General features: G+C 43.3%; 1 protein-coding gene across 2 annotated transcripts in view; it reads right to left on the bottom strand.

Moving 5' to 3' along the window:
- LOC134345455 (glypican-1-like) overlaps positions 1-16,400 on the bottom strand; it is a 210,816-nt gene that overhangs the window by 135,848 nt on the left and 58,568 nt on the right. For both annotated transcript variants that reach the window (XM_063046143.1, XM_063046145.1), the window contains exon 2: positions 4,790-4,948. In XM_063046143.1, the coding sequence (XP_062902213.1) occupies positions 4,790-4,948 (159 nt within the window). The remainder of the gene's footprint in view (positions 1-4,789; positions 4,949-16,400) is intronic.

Genomic DNA, 16,400 nt, shown 5'->3' with positions numbered 1-16,400 from the left:
ATATTGTAAACAACTGGGGTCCCAGCACTGAGCATTGCGGTACCCCACTAGTCACCGCCTGCCATTCTGAAAAGGTCCCGTTTATTCCCACTCTTTGCTTCCTGTCTGCTAACCAATTCTCCACCCACACCAATACCTTATCCCCAATACCGTGTGCTTTAAGTTTGCACACTAATCTCCTGTGTGGGACCTTGTCAAAAGCCTTTTGAAAATCCAAATATACCACATCCACTGGTTCTCCCCTATCCACTCTACTAGTTACATCCTCAAAAAATTCTATGAGATTCGTCAGACATGATTTTCCTTTCACAAATCCATGCTGATTTTGTCCGATGATTTCATTGCTTTCCAAATGTGCTGTTATCACATCTTTGATAACTGACTCCAGCAGTTTCCCCACCACCGGCGTTAGGCTAACCGGTCTATAATTCCCCGGTTTCTCTCTCCCTCCTTTTTTAAAAAGTGGGGTTACATTAGCCACCCTCCAATCCTCAGGAACTAGTCCAGAATCTAACGAGTTTTGAAAAATTATCACTAATGCATCCACTATTTCTTGGGCTACTTCCTTAAGCACTCTGGGATGCAGACCATCTGGCCCTGCAATCTGCACTGACTGACTGTGGTCTCCTGATGAAGAAGTCAAAAATCCAGTTGCAGAGTGAGGTACAGAGGCCCAGGTTTTGGAGCTATTGATTAGAACTGAAGGTATGATTGTATTGAACACTGAGCTGTATTAATTAAATTGCAGTCTGAGAAGGGTATTGCTATTATCCAGGTGATCCCAGGCTGAGTGGAGAGCCAGTGAGATTGCATCTGCTGTAGACCTATCATGGCAATCGGCAAATTGCTTAGGCAGGAACTGATTCTAGCCAAGGCCAAGACAGATCTCTCAAAGCACTTTGTCATTGTAGATGTGAGTGGAACTGGGTCATTGAGGCAGCTCGCCCTGCTCTGCAGGGCCACAACTGTTGCCCTTTTAAGCAGGTGGGAATCTCCAGTTGCAGCAGAGAGAGATTGAAAATGTCTTTGAACACTCCCCGCTAGTTGGTTGGCACAGGCTTTCAGTGCCCTCCCAGGCACACAATCAGGGCCCGATGCCTTGCGAGGATTCATTGTCTTGAAAGGTGTTCAGACGTCAGCCTCCAACACAAAAGATTACAGCGTCACCTGATGCTGCAGGTATTCTCATAGATGTAGTTTTATTCTCTCTTTTAAAGTGCGCATAAGAGGCATTGAGCTCATCTGGGAGTGAAGCATCACATTGATTCATGATGTTGGGTTTCACTTTGTAGGAAGCAATGGCCTGCAAACTCTACCAGAGCTGACTTTCATCCTATTCTATCTCTAAATTAATTCAGAACTAGCTAACTGTAGGGGAGGCCCAGTGTTTGGAGCTGGTGCCCTAGATATTCACTAAACAAGTTTGGATGAGGACATCAAAAGTTTCCTAATGATACAATCAGTGTGAGAAGGATACAGTGAGGCTTCAAGGGGGATATAAACAGATTACATGAATGAGCAAGAAAATGCAGACGGAATGTGATGTAGAATAATTTGAATCATCCACTTTGGGAAAAGCATTAGGAATAATTTATTTTAACAGTAAAAGACTGAAGAGTATTCGTGTTCAGAGGTATCTGGGACTTCCTGCATATGAATAAATAAAAGTTAGCATACAAGTACACCAAGCAATTAGGGTGGTAAACATTACGACAAGATTTAGTACAAGTGCAGAGGTGTTGTGCTCCAATTACATAGGGATCTGGTAAGACCATGTCTAGAATATTGTGCGCAGGTTTGTTCCAGAGAAGGATGTATTGTAATGGAAGGAGAGCAAGGAAGATTGATCAGATTGATTCCAAGGGTGGCACATCTGTCTCCTAGAGGAGGTTAAGTGGACTGTGCCTAAAGCTCTGTTGGGGTTGGAAGCATAAAATATTCTTATGTGGCTGGACAGTGCAGTTTCAAGAATAGCATTTTCCCCGAATGGAGCATCTTGAACCAAGGGTTCACAGTGTCAATCAGCCTTTCAGAATGGAGAACAGAAGACATTTCTTCTGCCAGAGGTCAGTGAATCTTTGTTATTTTCTACCCAAAAGTACTGTGGTGGCTCTGTTGCTGAATGTATTTAAAGCAGAGATTAATAGATTTTTAGATATCATGGAAATCGAAGGAAATGGTGTTGAGGTTAAAAAAAATCTTACTGAAGGGCAGTGCATGAATGAGGGGCCAAATAGTCTACTGATTTTGTTTATGTTCTTGTGTGCAATTGTATCAAGGATATCACTTCATATTTTGACGGAAACACATCACTAGCTCTGAGTACATAAAATCAGATGGAGTGTTTGTCTAACCTGGAACAAAAAGTCACTGATTTAGCTGTATACAATCCAATTCAACTATCAATGGATTAGCAAAAAAAAACTAGAAATCTGAACATTGGGGACAAAAGGGAGTTGACCATTTAAACACAAACTCAGTGATCAGCTTTCAACATACGACTCATTCCTCAGTCTCATTAAGCAACCTATGAAATTCTCCAACCATTTGATAAGATCATTCTGTAACTCACTAACTGATACCTATCATTTTGCAGTTCATCTGTCCAATCCCCGGATCTGACTCCAGCCTGTAATTCACTCCTGCTATGAACTATTCCTTATCCGTGGGTCCTGGAAGTGGGTGGCGGAGGGATCTGCCCGGGCAGACTGCCTGGCGAGGTTTTGGGGGTACGTCCGTGCCCAGGTAACCATTGAGAGGGAACACACATTGTCCACGGTGACCATAGAGGCGTTTCGGGACCGCTGAGATCCACGGAGGATTAGTACCGTCATTGACAAAGATAGCAAACAACAGGAATTCTGCAGATGCTGGAAATTCAAGCAACACACAACAAAGTTGCTGGTGAACACAGCAGGCCAGGCAGCATCTCTAGGAAGAGGTACAGTCAACTGTACCTCTTCAATGACAAAGATAGAAACATTTTATCTTAATGTCGTTTGTCTAGTAGTTGCGTAGCTATTGCGTTGGTCACTGGTTTGCATATATTGTAGCACTGAATTTGTAATAAAGATATTTTGTTAAAAAAGGTACAAATTATTCCAGGATTTATCTTGTAGGGGTGATGTGAAACTGAGGCAACACACGCTCACTCAGAAGCGAAGAATCCCACAGTACATCTTGGAGGAAAGGCAGGAGAGGAATTTCTATTGCTTGGGACAATATTAATCTCTTGCTCAGCTCTTGAAAGAGCTGATCAGATGATTATCACTTGCTATTGGCTGCCTCATTTTCTTATTACAACAGAAGCTACAGTTTATGAAGTACTTCATTGACTGTAAAACACCTTGGAATAACCTGAGATAATGAAACCTGCTGCATAAATACAATCTTCTTCACATTTAAACATCCTGAATTGCTTGATTAGATTCCAGTCTGTTACTCAGTCACAGATGTTCATTATTCTGCACACAAACTTTCCAAGTAGATGATCAGATGCAGCATGTAATTCATTTCTGGTTAGCCATTACTTATACATCTCTTGACTGGAACTCACTCACATGTCCACTCCGGTAAAAGTTATCCAGTCTCAGTGGCACATTTCCACCCTTGAGTCAGAAGCTTGTCGACTCATGACCCACTTCACAATTTAGGCTCAGAATCAGACTTACTATCACTGAGTTGTAAGACATGAACATTGTTGTTTTGCTTCAGCAGTGTAGTGCCAAGAGATAAAAATTTCTACACATTACGACATAAATATATAGTGCAAAAAAAGGAATAATATGACAGTGTTCATAGAACTTTCAGAGATTTCGCTGCTGAGGGGAGGAAGCCGTTTCTAAATCATTGAGTGTGGGTCTTGAGGCTGCCACACATCCATAATACCAAAAGAGTGCAGAACGGTCAGGTACACCTTCTTTGACAGGGTTTCTTCAACTCAGAACTCCACTGCTGAAGAAGAGATGACTGATGGTTAGTGCCTTGGCACTGAAGCAGCATCACCAAAAAATGGCTAACTTGTCAATTATTTTGCGTCCCGTTATTCACTGTTTTACTCAATGTCATCGCTTTTTAAAAGTAATCAATCCACCTTAGTCCATTGCTATATGTGATTTCAAGATTTCTTTATTAATTATTCAACCCTTCAATTAGAATTTAACCTGTAACTAATTTTAGAATATTTATATTTATTTCTCTCTATAAAGTACTGAGATTTATTAGATTACTGTTTCTCTGTTTTTATCTTCACTGCAGCAAGCTTTTAGTACAAATTCACCTTAATAATAATTCAGTTGATGTTCATCAGTGGATAGGGATTCCAACTTGAAATTTACTTTTTAAGATCACCAATGCTGTAAAAGATTAAAGCTGGAAAAAATATAGCACATTAACAAAACTGCTGTCATTCTTGCTAGCTGAAGAACTGACTGAAAGCAAGCTCTGTACTTCAATGATGACAGAAAGTGAAGGGTAACCACCTACAAACTCAGCATCTCGACGTCACGAGCCCTAATACTCCTCCAAAAACTCTTTGCAATCATCAGGTGCATTTGTTGTCATTCAGCTCAGCTCCGTCTAAAACCAATACCTCTTTCAGAGTCATTGAAACAGGCACATGAACAGGTAGGGAAGGGTGAAATGTGGATCACGTGCAGGCAAATGGGATTAGTTTGGATTGACATCATGGTGGTTACAGACATTGTAGGCCAAAGAGTCTGTCCCCCTTCTCTCCAATCTCCCTCTTCCCCACCTTGCTCCATCACCACACATAAACTCCATAACTCACTGTCAAAGCTGTCATGCTGTCCCTTGAGCATTGCCTGCACTATCCGACTGGCATTCCGCACCAGCCCCTCGAATTCACTGCGACTCCTCTTGGCCAGGTTTTCCTCCATCTCGCTGGTGCAGCAGGTATAACCCTGTGGGCAGATCCGCAGGTGCTCTCCTGATGAAAAAGAACAGAGGTGGCTACATTAACACAAACAACAGGAATTCTGCAGATGCTGGAAATTCAAGCAACATACATCAAAGTTGCTGGTGAACACAGCAGGCCAAGCAGCATCTATAGGAAGAGGCGCAGTCAACGTTTCAGGCCGAGACCCTTCGCCAGTCCTGACGAAGGGTCTCGGCCTGAAACGTCGACTGCGCCTCTTCCTGTAGATGCTGCTTGGCCTGCTGTGTTCACCAGCAACTTTGATGTATGTGGCTACATTAACACCCAGGTTGGTGACAGGAAAAGCAGAACATTCCTCCAAGTTTCCCAGAATGCCCCACTGGAAACTAAAACATATTTCCTTCTGAAGAAAATGTTTCAGGGAAGGTTCAATGAGTGTGATCCAAATTATGAGGAGTTTTAATAAGGCTAGGAATGATTCAGTATTCCAGCAGGCAGGTACGGTACACCAATGGATAAGCAAAAGATTTAAGACAACCAGTAAAAATATCTGATCTAATGTTGCCACTTTTTGTAAGTACTGATGGAGCTCCATGTTGCAGTAAATAACCAAGGAATGCATACACTTTAAGCCAATCTGAAATCTCATTGAAAAGAAATTTTGAAAGAGAAACACAATTCTTCCAATGCAATGAACCATCTGCTGGAGAAACTCAGGGGGTCAAGCAGCATCTATGGGGAAAGAAATTGTTGATGTTTTGAGTCAAAATCTTGCATCGGAACTTGTACTGGAATTTCAATCCAAATTGCTGGCAAGTTCCTTTCTCTCAATAGATGCCATTTGACCTGGTGAGTCCTGCCAGCAGGTTGTTAGTTGCTCCAGATTCCAGTATCTGCAGTTTCCAACGTTCTTTCAGTGTTCTATATAAGGATTGGCACCATGATTGTGTACGGTTAGTACACAGATCAGGGCGGTCCAGTGTTCAGAATTCAATTCCGGCACTTTATGTAACAAGTTTGTACATTCTCCCTGTGGGTTTCCTCCAGGTACTCCAGCTTCCTCCCACACTCCAAAGACATTCTGGTTACTAGGTTAATTAGCCATTGTAAATTTCCCTGTGATTAAACTAGGGTTAAACAGGCAGATTGCAAGGCAGTGTCGGTCGTTGTGCTAGAAGAGGCTGTTCCAAGCTGTATCGCTAAATAAATAAATGGCATGAAATGAAAATAAATAAATAGTATTTATCCATCAACCAACCTCATCCTGGCAGATTATTTGATCATTATCACAGAGCTATTAGTTAGAATTTTTAATGTATTACGCTTTCAAAATTCAAATTTTAAAGTAAATTTATTATCAAAATGCGAAAATGTCACCTTATACAACCCCGAGATTCATTTTCTTGTGGGCATACTCAACAAATCTATAAAATAAGGTTGTTCGTCCATCGTTGACGTCGATGAGGACCTCGACACCATTATGATGGTGTCGAGACTAGCGCGTGATTTGGATTTAAGTGAGGGAGAGTTGAGCAGCGTCAGCCTCACTCTCTCTTCCCAATTCCCATCTGGATCCAGTGGCAAGACAGAGTCGAGATGGCTGGAGATGGGACTAGGTGCAATGGATGACCAGGACGTCTTCTGTGTCTTGTCCTGCTCTACGCGTTTCACGACGCTTGCAGAGACCGCCTTCGTGACCGTTGGACCTTCCATAGGTCTCGTCCGCTCAATCCGCCGGAGTCTGTCTTCACATGCTGGGATAGACAACTCCCTATCACACCGAGGGTTTGAGACCCGTCGGCTACCCTCACCTAGTTTAGCCGGCTTGTCGAAGCCGTTGCCCGGGGTGTGGCCGCTGTCGCATGCAAACAGCTACGGGGAGCCACAGATGAGAGCTGAGTGCCAGGTGGGGACCAAAGGTGGACTAACCGCCCTGAAAAGGACGTGACATGTTCCCCCACCAGAGGTGCTACCCCTCCCTGACACCCCATACACATATAAAATAATAACTATAACAGAATTAATGAAAGACCACCCAACTAGGGTGTTCAACAGAGTGCAGAAGACAACGAAGAGTGCAAAAGCAAATATAAATAAATAGCAATAAATAACGAGAACCTGAGATGAAGAGTCCTTGAAAGTGAGCCCATAGGTTGTGGAAACATTGTAATGATGGGGCAAGTGAAGTTGAGTGTAGGTAGCCCCTTTTATTCAAGAGTCTGATGGTTGAGGGGTAATAACATTTTTTGAACCTGGTGGTGTGAGTCCTGAGGCACCTGTACCTTCTACCTGATGGCAGCAGCGAAAAGAGAGCATACTAGACTGTGAAGCAGTCAGTCAATATACTCTCCACTACCATCTACAGAAATCTGACAAGGGTTTAGATGTCACACCTGGGAATTTAAAATTTGCTAACCCCCTCCACATCTGAACCTCTAATGAGGACTGGGTTATGGACCTCTGGTTTCCCTATCCTGAAGTCTATAATCAATTTCTTGGTCTTGCTGACATTGAGTGAGAGATTGTTGTTATGGCACCACTCAGCCAGATTTTCAATCTCCCTCCTATATGCTGATTCATCACTGTCTTTGATTTGGCCCATGACAGTGGTGTCATCAGCAAACTTGAATATTGCATTGGAGCTATGCTTAGCCACACAGTCATAAGTGTAAAGTGAGTAGAGCAGGGGTTAAGCACACTGCCTGTGGTGCACCTTGAAGGGCATCCTGTGATAATCTCTATATAACTGCAAGTTGCACTCTAGGGAGCAAGGTCTGTCGACAAGTGTTTAAATTTGACTTCTTTTGGAGAGAGACTTTAATCATACACTTGTGCACCTGTGTTTCCCTTGAGCAAACTAGACTAGATGCACACTTGTAGCTCATCTTTCTGCCAATACATTCTCCTTAGTGGAAAGAGTCAAATAAATGTAACAATAAATATTTAGAAGGGGAAGAACAGCCATCAGCCCGTATGCTCTCACTGGCTGTCCACCCTCTAAAGACAGGTCTGAGAACAGGTTCAAAAATTGCAGAGTTAAAAGAAATATTTCCTGTATCAGGAGACCCGAAGTAGAATTGGGGTGTTATATTGCAGTTGTATGAGAGGTTGACGAGGCTGTGTCTGGAGTATTGTATATAGTTTTGATTACTCTGCTATAGGCAAGGTGTCATTAAACTGAAAAGAGTTTAAAGAAGATTTATGAGAATGCTACCAGGACTTGAATGCCTGAGTTTTTTTTTTGAGGAGAGGTTGGACAGGCTAAGACTTTATTACTTCGTGTGGGAAACTGAAGGGTGACCTTTTCATGAGTGGTGTGGACCAGGGGAATGCAGTCTTTTTCCCCAGAAAAATGGAATGAAAGGCTAGAAAACATAGGGACTGTAGATGGTGAGCAGGGAAAAGAACTAAAGGGACCCATGGGGGTAACTTATTCACACAAAGGATGGTGTGTATATGGAACAAGCTACCAGAGGAAGTGGTTGAGGCAGATATTCTAACATCATTTTTTATTTTATTGAGATACAGCACAGAGTAGGCCCTTTTAGACATGCACCCAATGATCCTTTGGTTTAATCTGAGCCTAATCACAGAACAATTTACAATGACCGATTAACCTACCAAACGGTACGTCGTTGGAGTGCGGGAAGAAACTGGAGGAAAGCCACTCGATCAAGGGGAGAACGCACAAACTCCTTACAGGTAGGAATTGAACCTGGGTCATCTGTACTGTAAAGCACTGTGCTAACCACTACGCTACCATGCCGCCCCAAAACATTTGGACATAAACGTGAATAGGAAAGGTTTAGAGGGATATGGGCCAAATGCATAGAAATGGGACTAGCTTATTGGTTGACATGGATGAGTTGGCCCAAAGAGCTTGATTCCATGCTATAGTACTCTGACTCTATGGTCACATTAACCCACAGCAAATCACCCCAAGCATATAATTAACCTGCCTCACCTCCATTAATTCCAATTCCCTGAGCAATACAGGTCTATTCAAAGGTTCGGAATCCATTTCCTTCAGTTGTTTCTGATTCTAAATTGTTCTCTACCTCTTAATGACCCTTCCTGTCTATAAGCTGATTTATGACATATTAATTCAAAGATGCTTGAGTCCATCTCTTTCCTGTCTTGCACTCAGCATTGATCGCAAGGACAGTCTGTAGTGAAGTTACTCCATAGAGACTTGAAGGATGTGTTGGGAGACCATGCCCATTAAATTCTCAGTCAGCAACCAAGCAGAGGGAAGGTTAGGCAGCTGCACCAAGTCTTCATTGCTCATGAGGGATCAGGGCACCGACAACAACACAAAGGCTAAATTGACAATGGTCAACTCCTCAATGGTTGTGACTCCTTCTATTGAAGTTTCAGCTTATATGCTTCAACCTATCAGAACAAGCAAAACCAGACAAGCACTCTAGACCTGGATTCACACACTTTAACCACACTCTTACCTTGGACTAGGCCGACTATTGATACTTCACTACGCACCAGCATGAATCACAAGGGATGATTGGAATCAGTGACGGTCCATGAACTGAAGAAAATTAACTTCCCCATGACAATCATCCATCTGGACGACCAGATACAGAACACCTTGATGATTTCCAAAACTGGGAATCAGTGGGAGAGGCTGGTGTAGGTTGGCGGTGGTAGTCAAGGTGGGCATTGGTGGCACAGAGCTACTTTAGTGCTGGGAATGGTGTGAGGATACAAGGACGTATGTGACCACTTGACATGATTTGCCTTCCCACTCCATAGTTTAAATTCCAATACACATTGAGTAATGCTTTGCTCCGTGGAACCAATGCTCACCTAGAGTTTTATTTTCTTGCTCTGAACATGCTTCCTTTTCAAGAAACTATGTTATATTGCCAGGAGAGACAATTTTCTCTTGTATCTTTCCCAATAGCCATTATGAACTGTCTCAGCAACCTATTTCATAATCAGTAGCATTAGAAGCAGAACCCATTATCAAAGACATCTTCAGGAAGGGGTGCCTGAAGAAAGTGGCCGTAAGCATCACTAAGGACCTTCAACCATCCAGGACAGGCCCTCTTCTCATCCTCCCAGCAGGGAGCTTGAAGACCCACACTCAGTGTTTTGGAAACAGCTTCTTCCCCTCACCATCAGATTTCTCAGTGGTCCATGAAACCACGAACACCTTTTTCTTTGGCATTATTAATTTTTGTAATTTATAGTAATTTTATGTCTTTGCGCTGTACCGCTGCCATAAAACAAAAAACAATTAAGCCATCCAAGTCCATGATAATAAATCTGTAAATCTGATTCATACTGTGTATAGGCAATTCCACCACACGCTGAAGAGCAGGGAAACTATTTACCTTTAACCGTTTCCTCAGCCAGGCTCTTGAAACAACTGTGGAAATCTATTAGTTAACCTAATGTGGCAAAGCAGCCTACTTTCTAATCTCAGACTCAGAATCAGGTTAGATATCACCAGCATGTGTCGTGAAGTTTGTTGTCTTTGCGACAGCAGTACAATGCAATACATAATAATAGGGGAAAAAACTGAATTACAGTAAAATATGTGTGTGCGCATGTGTATAAATAGAAGTTAAATAAAATTAAGTAGTGCAAATAAAAAAGTAGTGAGGTAGTATTTATGGGTTCAACGTCCATTCAGAAATCAGATGGCAGAGGGGAAGAAGCTGTCCCTGAATCGTTGAGTGTGTGCCTTCAGGCTCCAGTACCTCCCACCTGATGGTAGTAATGAGAACAGGACATGTCTTGGGTGATGGGGGTCCTTAATGATGGATGCCACCTTTTTGAGGCATCGCTCCTTGAAGATGCCCTGGATACCACGGAGGATAGTGCCCATGATGGAGCTGAGTGAGTTTACATCTCTCTGCAGCTTATTTTGATCCTGTGCTGTAGCACCTCCACCCTGTACAAGACAGTGACGCTGCCAGTTAGAGTGCTCTCCACGGCACATCTGTAGAAGTTCCTAAGTGTCTTTGGTGACCCTTTTACATTCAGGGTTTTCTGAATAACTATAAGGCAGGCATTGCTTTACAAATGACACAACCTTTTTGACGCCATATGTGACGGGGTGGGGGGGGGGTGGAGCAGCCCATTGGGGAAAAATAAGAATTTGTGATGACAGTCCTTACCACCATTCCACCTTTCACCTCTCCTTCATTCTGAGAAGGATCAGTTGAACTTGCAAGTTAATAGCATTATTTACACATACTGAAATCTCACAAAAAACACTTGTTTACGTATTACGTAGGCAGATCATGCCATATGCAAATACGTAAAGGTTGTAAAAGAAAACAGCATGCAGAATATAATGTAGCAGCAACAGAGAAAGCAGTGCAGATGAACAAATAAAGTACAATGGCCATAACAAAGTAGACTGGGAGATCAGGAGTTCATCTATTGGTGTACAGTAGGTCAGTTCAAGAGTCTAATAACTGCTGGATAGAAACTCTTATGTTGAGGGAGGAGTCATTATATAAGAGGAAGAAATGGAGGTAATCGGCAATAAAAGCAAAAACAACATGAGCACGAAAAAATCTGCAGATGCTGGACATCCAAAGCAACACAACACACAGAATGCTGGAGGAACTCAGCAGGTCAGGTAGCATCTCAGGTAGAAATGAATAAACAGCGGACTTTTTGGGCCGAGACCTTTCTTCAGGACAGAGAAGGAAGGGGGAAGATGCCAGAATAAACAGGTGGGGGAAAGGGAAAGAGGATAGCTGTAAGGTGATAGGTGAAACCAGGTGGGTGGAAAAGGTAAAGGGCTAGAGAAGAAAGAACCTGATAGGAGGGGAGAGTGGACCATAGGAAAAAGGGAAGCAAGAGGGAACACAGGAGACATTTTAACATAAGGATATTTTATATGTTAAGATCTGTAACATACTGCCAGGGTGGTAGCTGGGGGCAGATTCAACTGTAGCATTCAAAAGTGAGCTGGATACATTTTAGAAGGAAAAGAAATGACAGGACTGTTGCTGAGCAAAGCAATTTGAATTTATAAAGTTGGTATAGATGTGTGAATAGCCTCCTTCTGTGCTATAACCTTACTATGATTCTGTAAATTAACAAGTGAGAACACTGGAAAGAAATGTGAGTGGTTACGCTCGACCTCTATCTCACCACTGACAACACCCTTCAGATTTCATTATAGGCAATGGAGGTGGACGGGGTCTTACAATCCAGAAATCTTGCAGGCCTACTATCTGAATGCAAGCAGACTGTAGAAGTGGACAGAGCTGAGGATCTCCAGTGTGGCTGGGGCTAGAGACCAGACTGTGGGTGGGTGGGGTGTAGATCGGGATCGATAACGCTTAGGGTCAAGAATGTGAGTTGGTGGCTGAAGTCAAGTCCCAGAGTGCTGTGTACTTTGTACACCCTTTAAACTAACCTACTTCACTGGTAAATTTGTTGTACCACTGCGTAACATGTAAACATTGTGAAATAAATGTGTCTAGGACTAACATTCAATAGTCCAGAAAATCAGATCAGAGTTTTATTGTGGTAGCCAGTAACTGTTGAAGCAAGCATGAGCCCATTCACCATTTAAGCTCTCCCCTAGTTGGAGCACTGGCGCATCTTGAGTCAGTAGATTTCAACATTAACTAGAGGGAAGGATGCATGTTCCAAGCTATTAATTCAGTGTAGTGAGGAGCTGTTACAGTTTCAAAGAAATGCTGGAAGTATTTACTGTCAATAAAGAGTTGCTTTCTCCATTGTGAGAGTTTGCTGGGTACAGATTGCTGTGTTTATAATCAACATCACACTTCACAAAGACAGAGTCAAACAGACCCTTCAGCCCACTCTCCCTGCTGATCATTCACCACCTATGTCCAATCATCTCATTTTATCCTCCCCACAACTCCCGCACCCCAGTGTCTACCATTCACCTACACACCAGGGACAATTTACAGTGACCAATTAACCTAATAACCTGCACGTCTTTGGGATGTGTGAGAAAACTGGAATACCCGGGGCAAATTAATGTGGTGCCCAGGGTAACGTGCAAACTCCACGCAGACAGCCCTAGTGGTCAGGATGGAACCCGGGGCTGTGGGGTAGCAGCCCTACCAGCTGCACTACTGCAAGACCCATTGTAGAGTTCAGAAGTGAACAGTATTTCCCAAAGATTATAAAAACTGCCTTTCAGATACTTTGGGATGAAAGGTACTCTGTAAGTGCAAGGCTTTTCTTTCCCCTTTGAAAATGGAGAATAAAGTATTTTCTACAGCTTGTGCAGTGTCAGGACTTAACAAAATGTGAAATGTTGAACTATCTAAGATGGGGGGGCATACTGGAATGCTCATTTCTAGGTAACAATAACAGGGCTTCTCCACTGCCCTGACTTCCTCAGACAGATCATACATTCCTTGCACAAGGCACTTGTGTGAGTTTGCCATGATTCAGATGCTGGACATGAGTTCCCAGTGGCAGCTGTAACAAACTGGCCACTCAGCCTTTGCCCTGCACATCAGCTGCAGCTGGTGATGGGAGAGGGGCTGTGCTGAGAGACACACACACCGTAGTGGGCTCCAGTGTTAGCCAGTGGCCTGCATTTCCCATTCACAGAGGTTAAGAATGAAAGGCTAAGGTTAGTGTGCTATCTTAAAAAAAAGAAGAGTGCAGGGAAGGTGGGGGGGGGGTGTGGTGACGTTTTCAGAGTATACATTTTTTTAAAATGCTGGCAAAGGTTATTATTACCACAAACGACCTTTTCTTTCCACTTTGCAGCTGGTTTATTTCTGTTAAATTATAGCTTTGAATGTTGAGTTTCGCTGACAGCACTTGCTGAAGTTTTGCAGTGACTCAGTGAAGTTGGCATATGTAAAAGGGAGTGTAACGAACCTTGATAAAGGTTCTCATTAACCTGGTACTGAGTGATTGACTCATTGGCAGTCATAACCATTACACGAGCATAATTAATGGCAGCATGCAATTCTTCTAATGAGGTCATCAGTGCCTTCAGTACAACTCCAATAACCCAGCACATCTGAGATTCTGGTGGAGCTAGACTGGCAGATAATTGGACTATTGAATGTTATTTCTTTTAACACATCAGCATGCTCTAAATTTACTTTTCTTAATTGGTACATGGTATAATGATACATTTTCCAGTGCATTGTATGGGAGTATTGGAATCGGATGATTTTGAACAGGATTCGCACCACCATTGACCCTAAGCTAAGATCCGATCAGAACGGTTTTCGGCAGAAGCGCACAACATTAATGCAAATACTTGCTCTCCGTAGGATCATCGAGGAAGTCAAGAAGAACAACCTACCAGCCGTGCTTACTTACATCGATTTTCACAAAGCTTTTGACTCCATTCACCGAGGTAAAATGTTGAAGATCCTGGAAGCTTACGGAGTGCCAGACCATCTACTGAGAGCAATAGAGTCCAGCTATACCAAAACCATGGCAAAAGTTGTGTCACCAGATGGAGAAACAGCAGTGTTCGAGCTCCTAGCTGGTGTGCTGCAAGGAGACACTCTGGCACCCTACATCTTTATAATCGCCCTTGATTACGCTCTGCGTCAAGCTACCAAAGATCATGATGAGCTTGGTTTTACCATAAAACCAGGGTGAACCAAAAGGGTCAGACCAGTTACGCTCACAGATCTCAATTTTGCAGATGACATAGTCCTGCTCTCTGACCAGATGGAGGAAGCACAGCAGCTACTGACAAAAGTGGAAATAGAGTGCAATAAAGTTGGACTTCACCTAAACGCTAAAAAGACAGATTACATGGCGTTTAACTGTGACGAAGGTACTCTCAAGAACGTACAGAATGATACCATTAAGAAAGTCTTTGACTACAAGTACCTCGGGTCAAGAATGATGAGTTCAGAGAAGGACATAAAGATATGGAAGGCGCTGGCGTGGAGGGCTATGAACGACATGAAGGAAATCTGGAAGTCAAACCTGACCAGATGGCTTATAAAGAGGATTTTCATAGCAGTCATAGAGTCCATTCTCATATGATTGCTATGAAAATCCTCTTTATAAGCCATCTGGATGCGAGATGTGGACACTCACCAAGACGATGCGAAAGTCTCTAGATAGTTGCTATACACCAGCAGTCCCCCAACCACCGGGCTGCGGACCAGTACCGGGCTGCAAAGCATGCGCTACCGGGCCGCGAGGAAATGCTATGAGTCAGCTGCGCCTTTCCTCATTCCCTGTCAAGCCCACCATTGAGTTTGAGCGCACGCGAGGTCATTACCCGCGCGTCATCCATGTCGGCGCAGAAAGAAGATCAACTCCTCGAGCTTGCAAATGACGGCGGGCTGAAAAGTATGGTTGACATAACATCTCTGCCGGCATTCTGGATTAAAGTCAAGAGTAAATATCCTGAGATAGCCACAAAAGCACTGAAAACACCACTTCCATTTCCAACATATCTCTGCAATGAATGCAACGAAAACTAAATTGCGGAACAGACTGGACATAAGGAACCCCGTTCGAGTATCGCTGTCTCCCACCACCCCTCGATAGGACCATCTTGTTGCAGGGAAACAAGCCCAGGGCTACCACTGATTCAGCGATATTGGTGTGTTGCAATGATTTTATATGTTCATACGGGGAAAATATGTGCTGTGTGCTTAATATCCAAACGTTACTTAAAATGTTCTGATGCTATTGACTTACTTATATAACCATATCACAATTACAGCACGGAAACCAGCCACCGCACCCCTTCTAGTCCATGCCGAACGCTACTCTCACCTAGTCCCATGACCTGCACTCAGCCCATAACCCTCCATTCCTTTCCTGTCTATATACCTATCCAATTTTTCTTTAAATGATAATATCGAACCTGCTTCTGCCACTTCTACTGGAAGTTCGTTCAACACTTACTTCAAGCTCCCCTGTTCTCCCCTGATAATTGACTTATCACTATATTCATGCGAGGAAAATATGCGCTTGTATTTAATATTAAATTCGTTAGATAAACCCTTTTTGAAACGAAATTGAGTGTATTTGCCACTTATCACCTATATTCCGGTCATGATTAATGCTCCCCCCACCAACAGAATCGCCAAAAACGATTTGTAGAAAAAAATCGGGATGTACACGCATGTGCACTGATGCCTGCGCAAGGCTTCATGGTCATTGTAATCTTTCACGAGGTAAACACAACGTATTTGACTGCTACTCTTGTCTATTGACAACCTTACCCTCCCCCCACCTCCCGGGTTGGCCGGTCCACAAGAATATTATCAATAATAAACCAGTCTGCAGTGCAAAAAAGGTTGGGGACCCCTGCTATACACCAATGCTCTGGATGGCTCTCGATGTGAGTTGGCAACAGCACGATGAACGTTGAGCTCTACAACAACCTACCGATGCTCTCCACTAAAATCGAGGCGAGAAGACTGCAACTAGTGGGGCACTGTCTACGCCATCCTGAGCTACCTGCCAGCCTAGTCATCATATGGGAGCACGAGCATGGGAGGATGAACCCTGGGCGCCCTCCCAAGACTATGGTCAACAC

Source organism: Mobula hypostoma, chromosome 4 (assembly GCF_963921235.1).
Source record: "Mobula hypostoma chromosome 4, sMobHyp1.1, whole genome shotgun sequence".
NCBI lineage: Eukaryota > Metazoa > Chordata > Chondrichthyes > Myliobatiformes > Myliobatidae > Mobula > Mobula hypostoma.
Note: the sequence above shows the minus strand (reverse complement) of the source record. Positions and strands in the feature narration are given on the sequence as shown.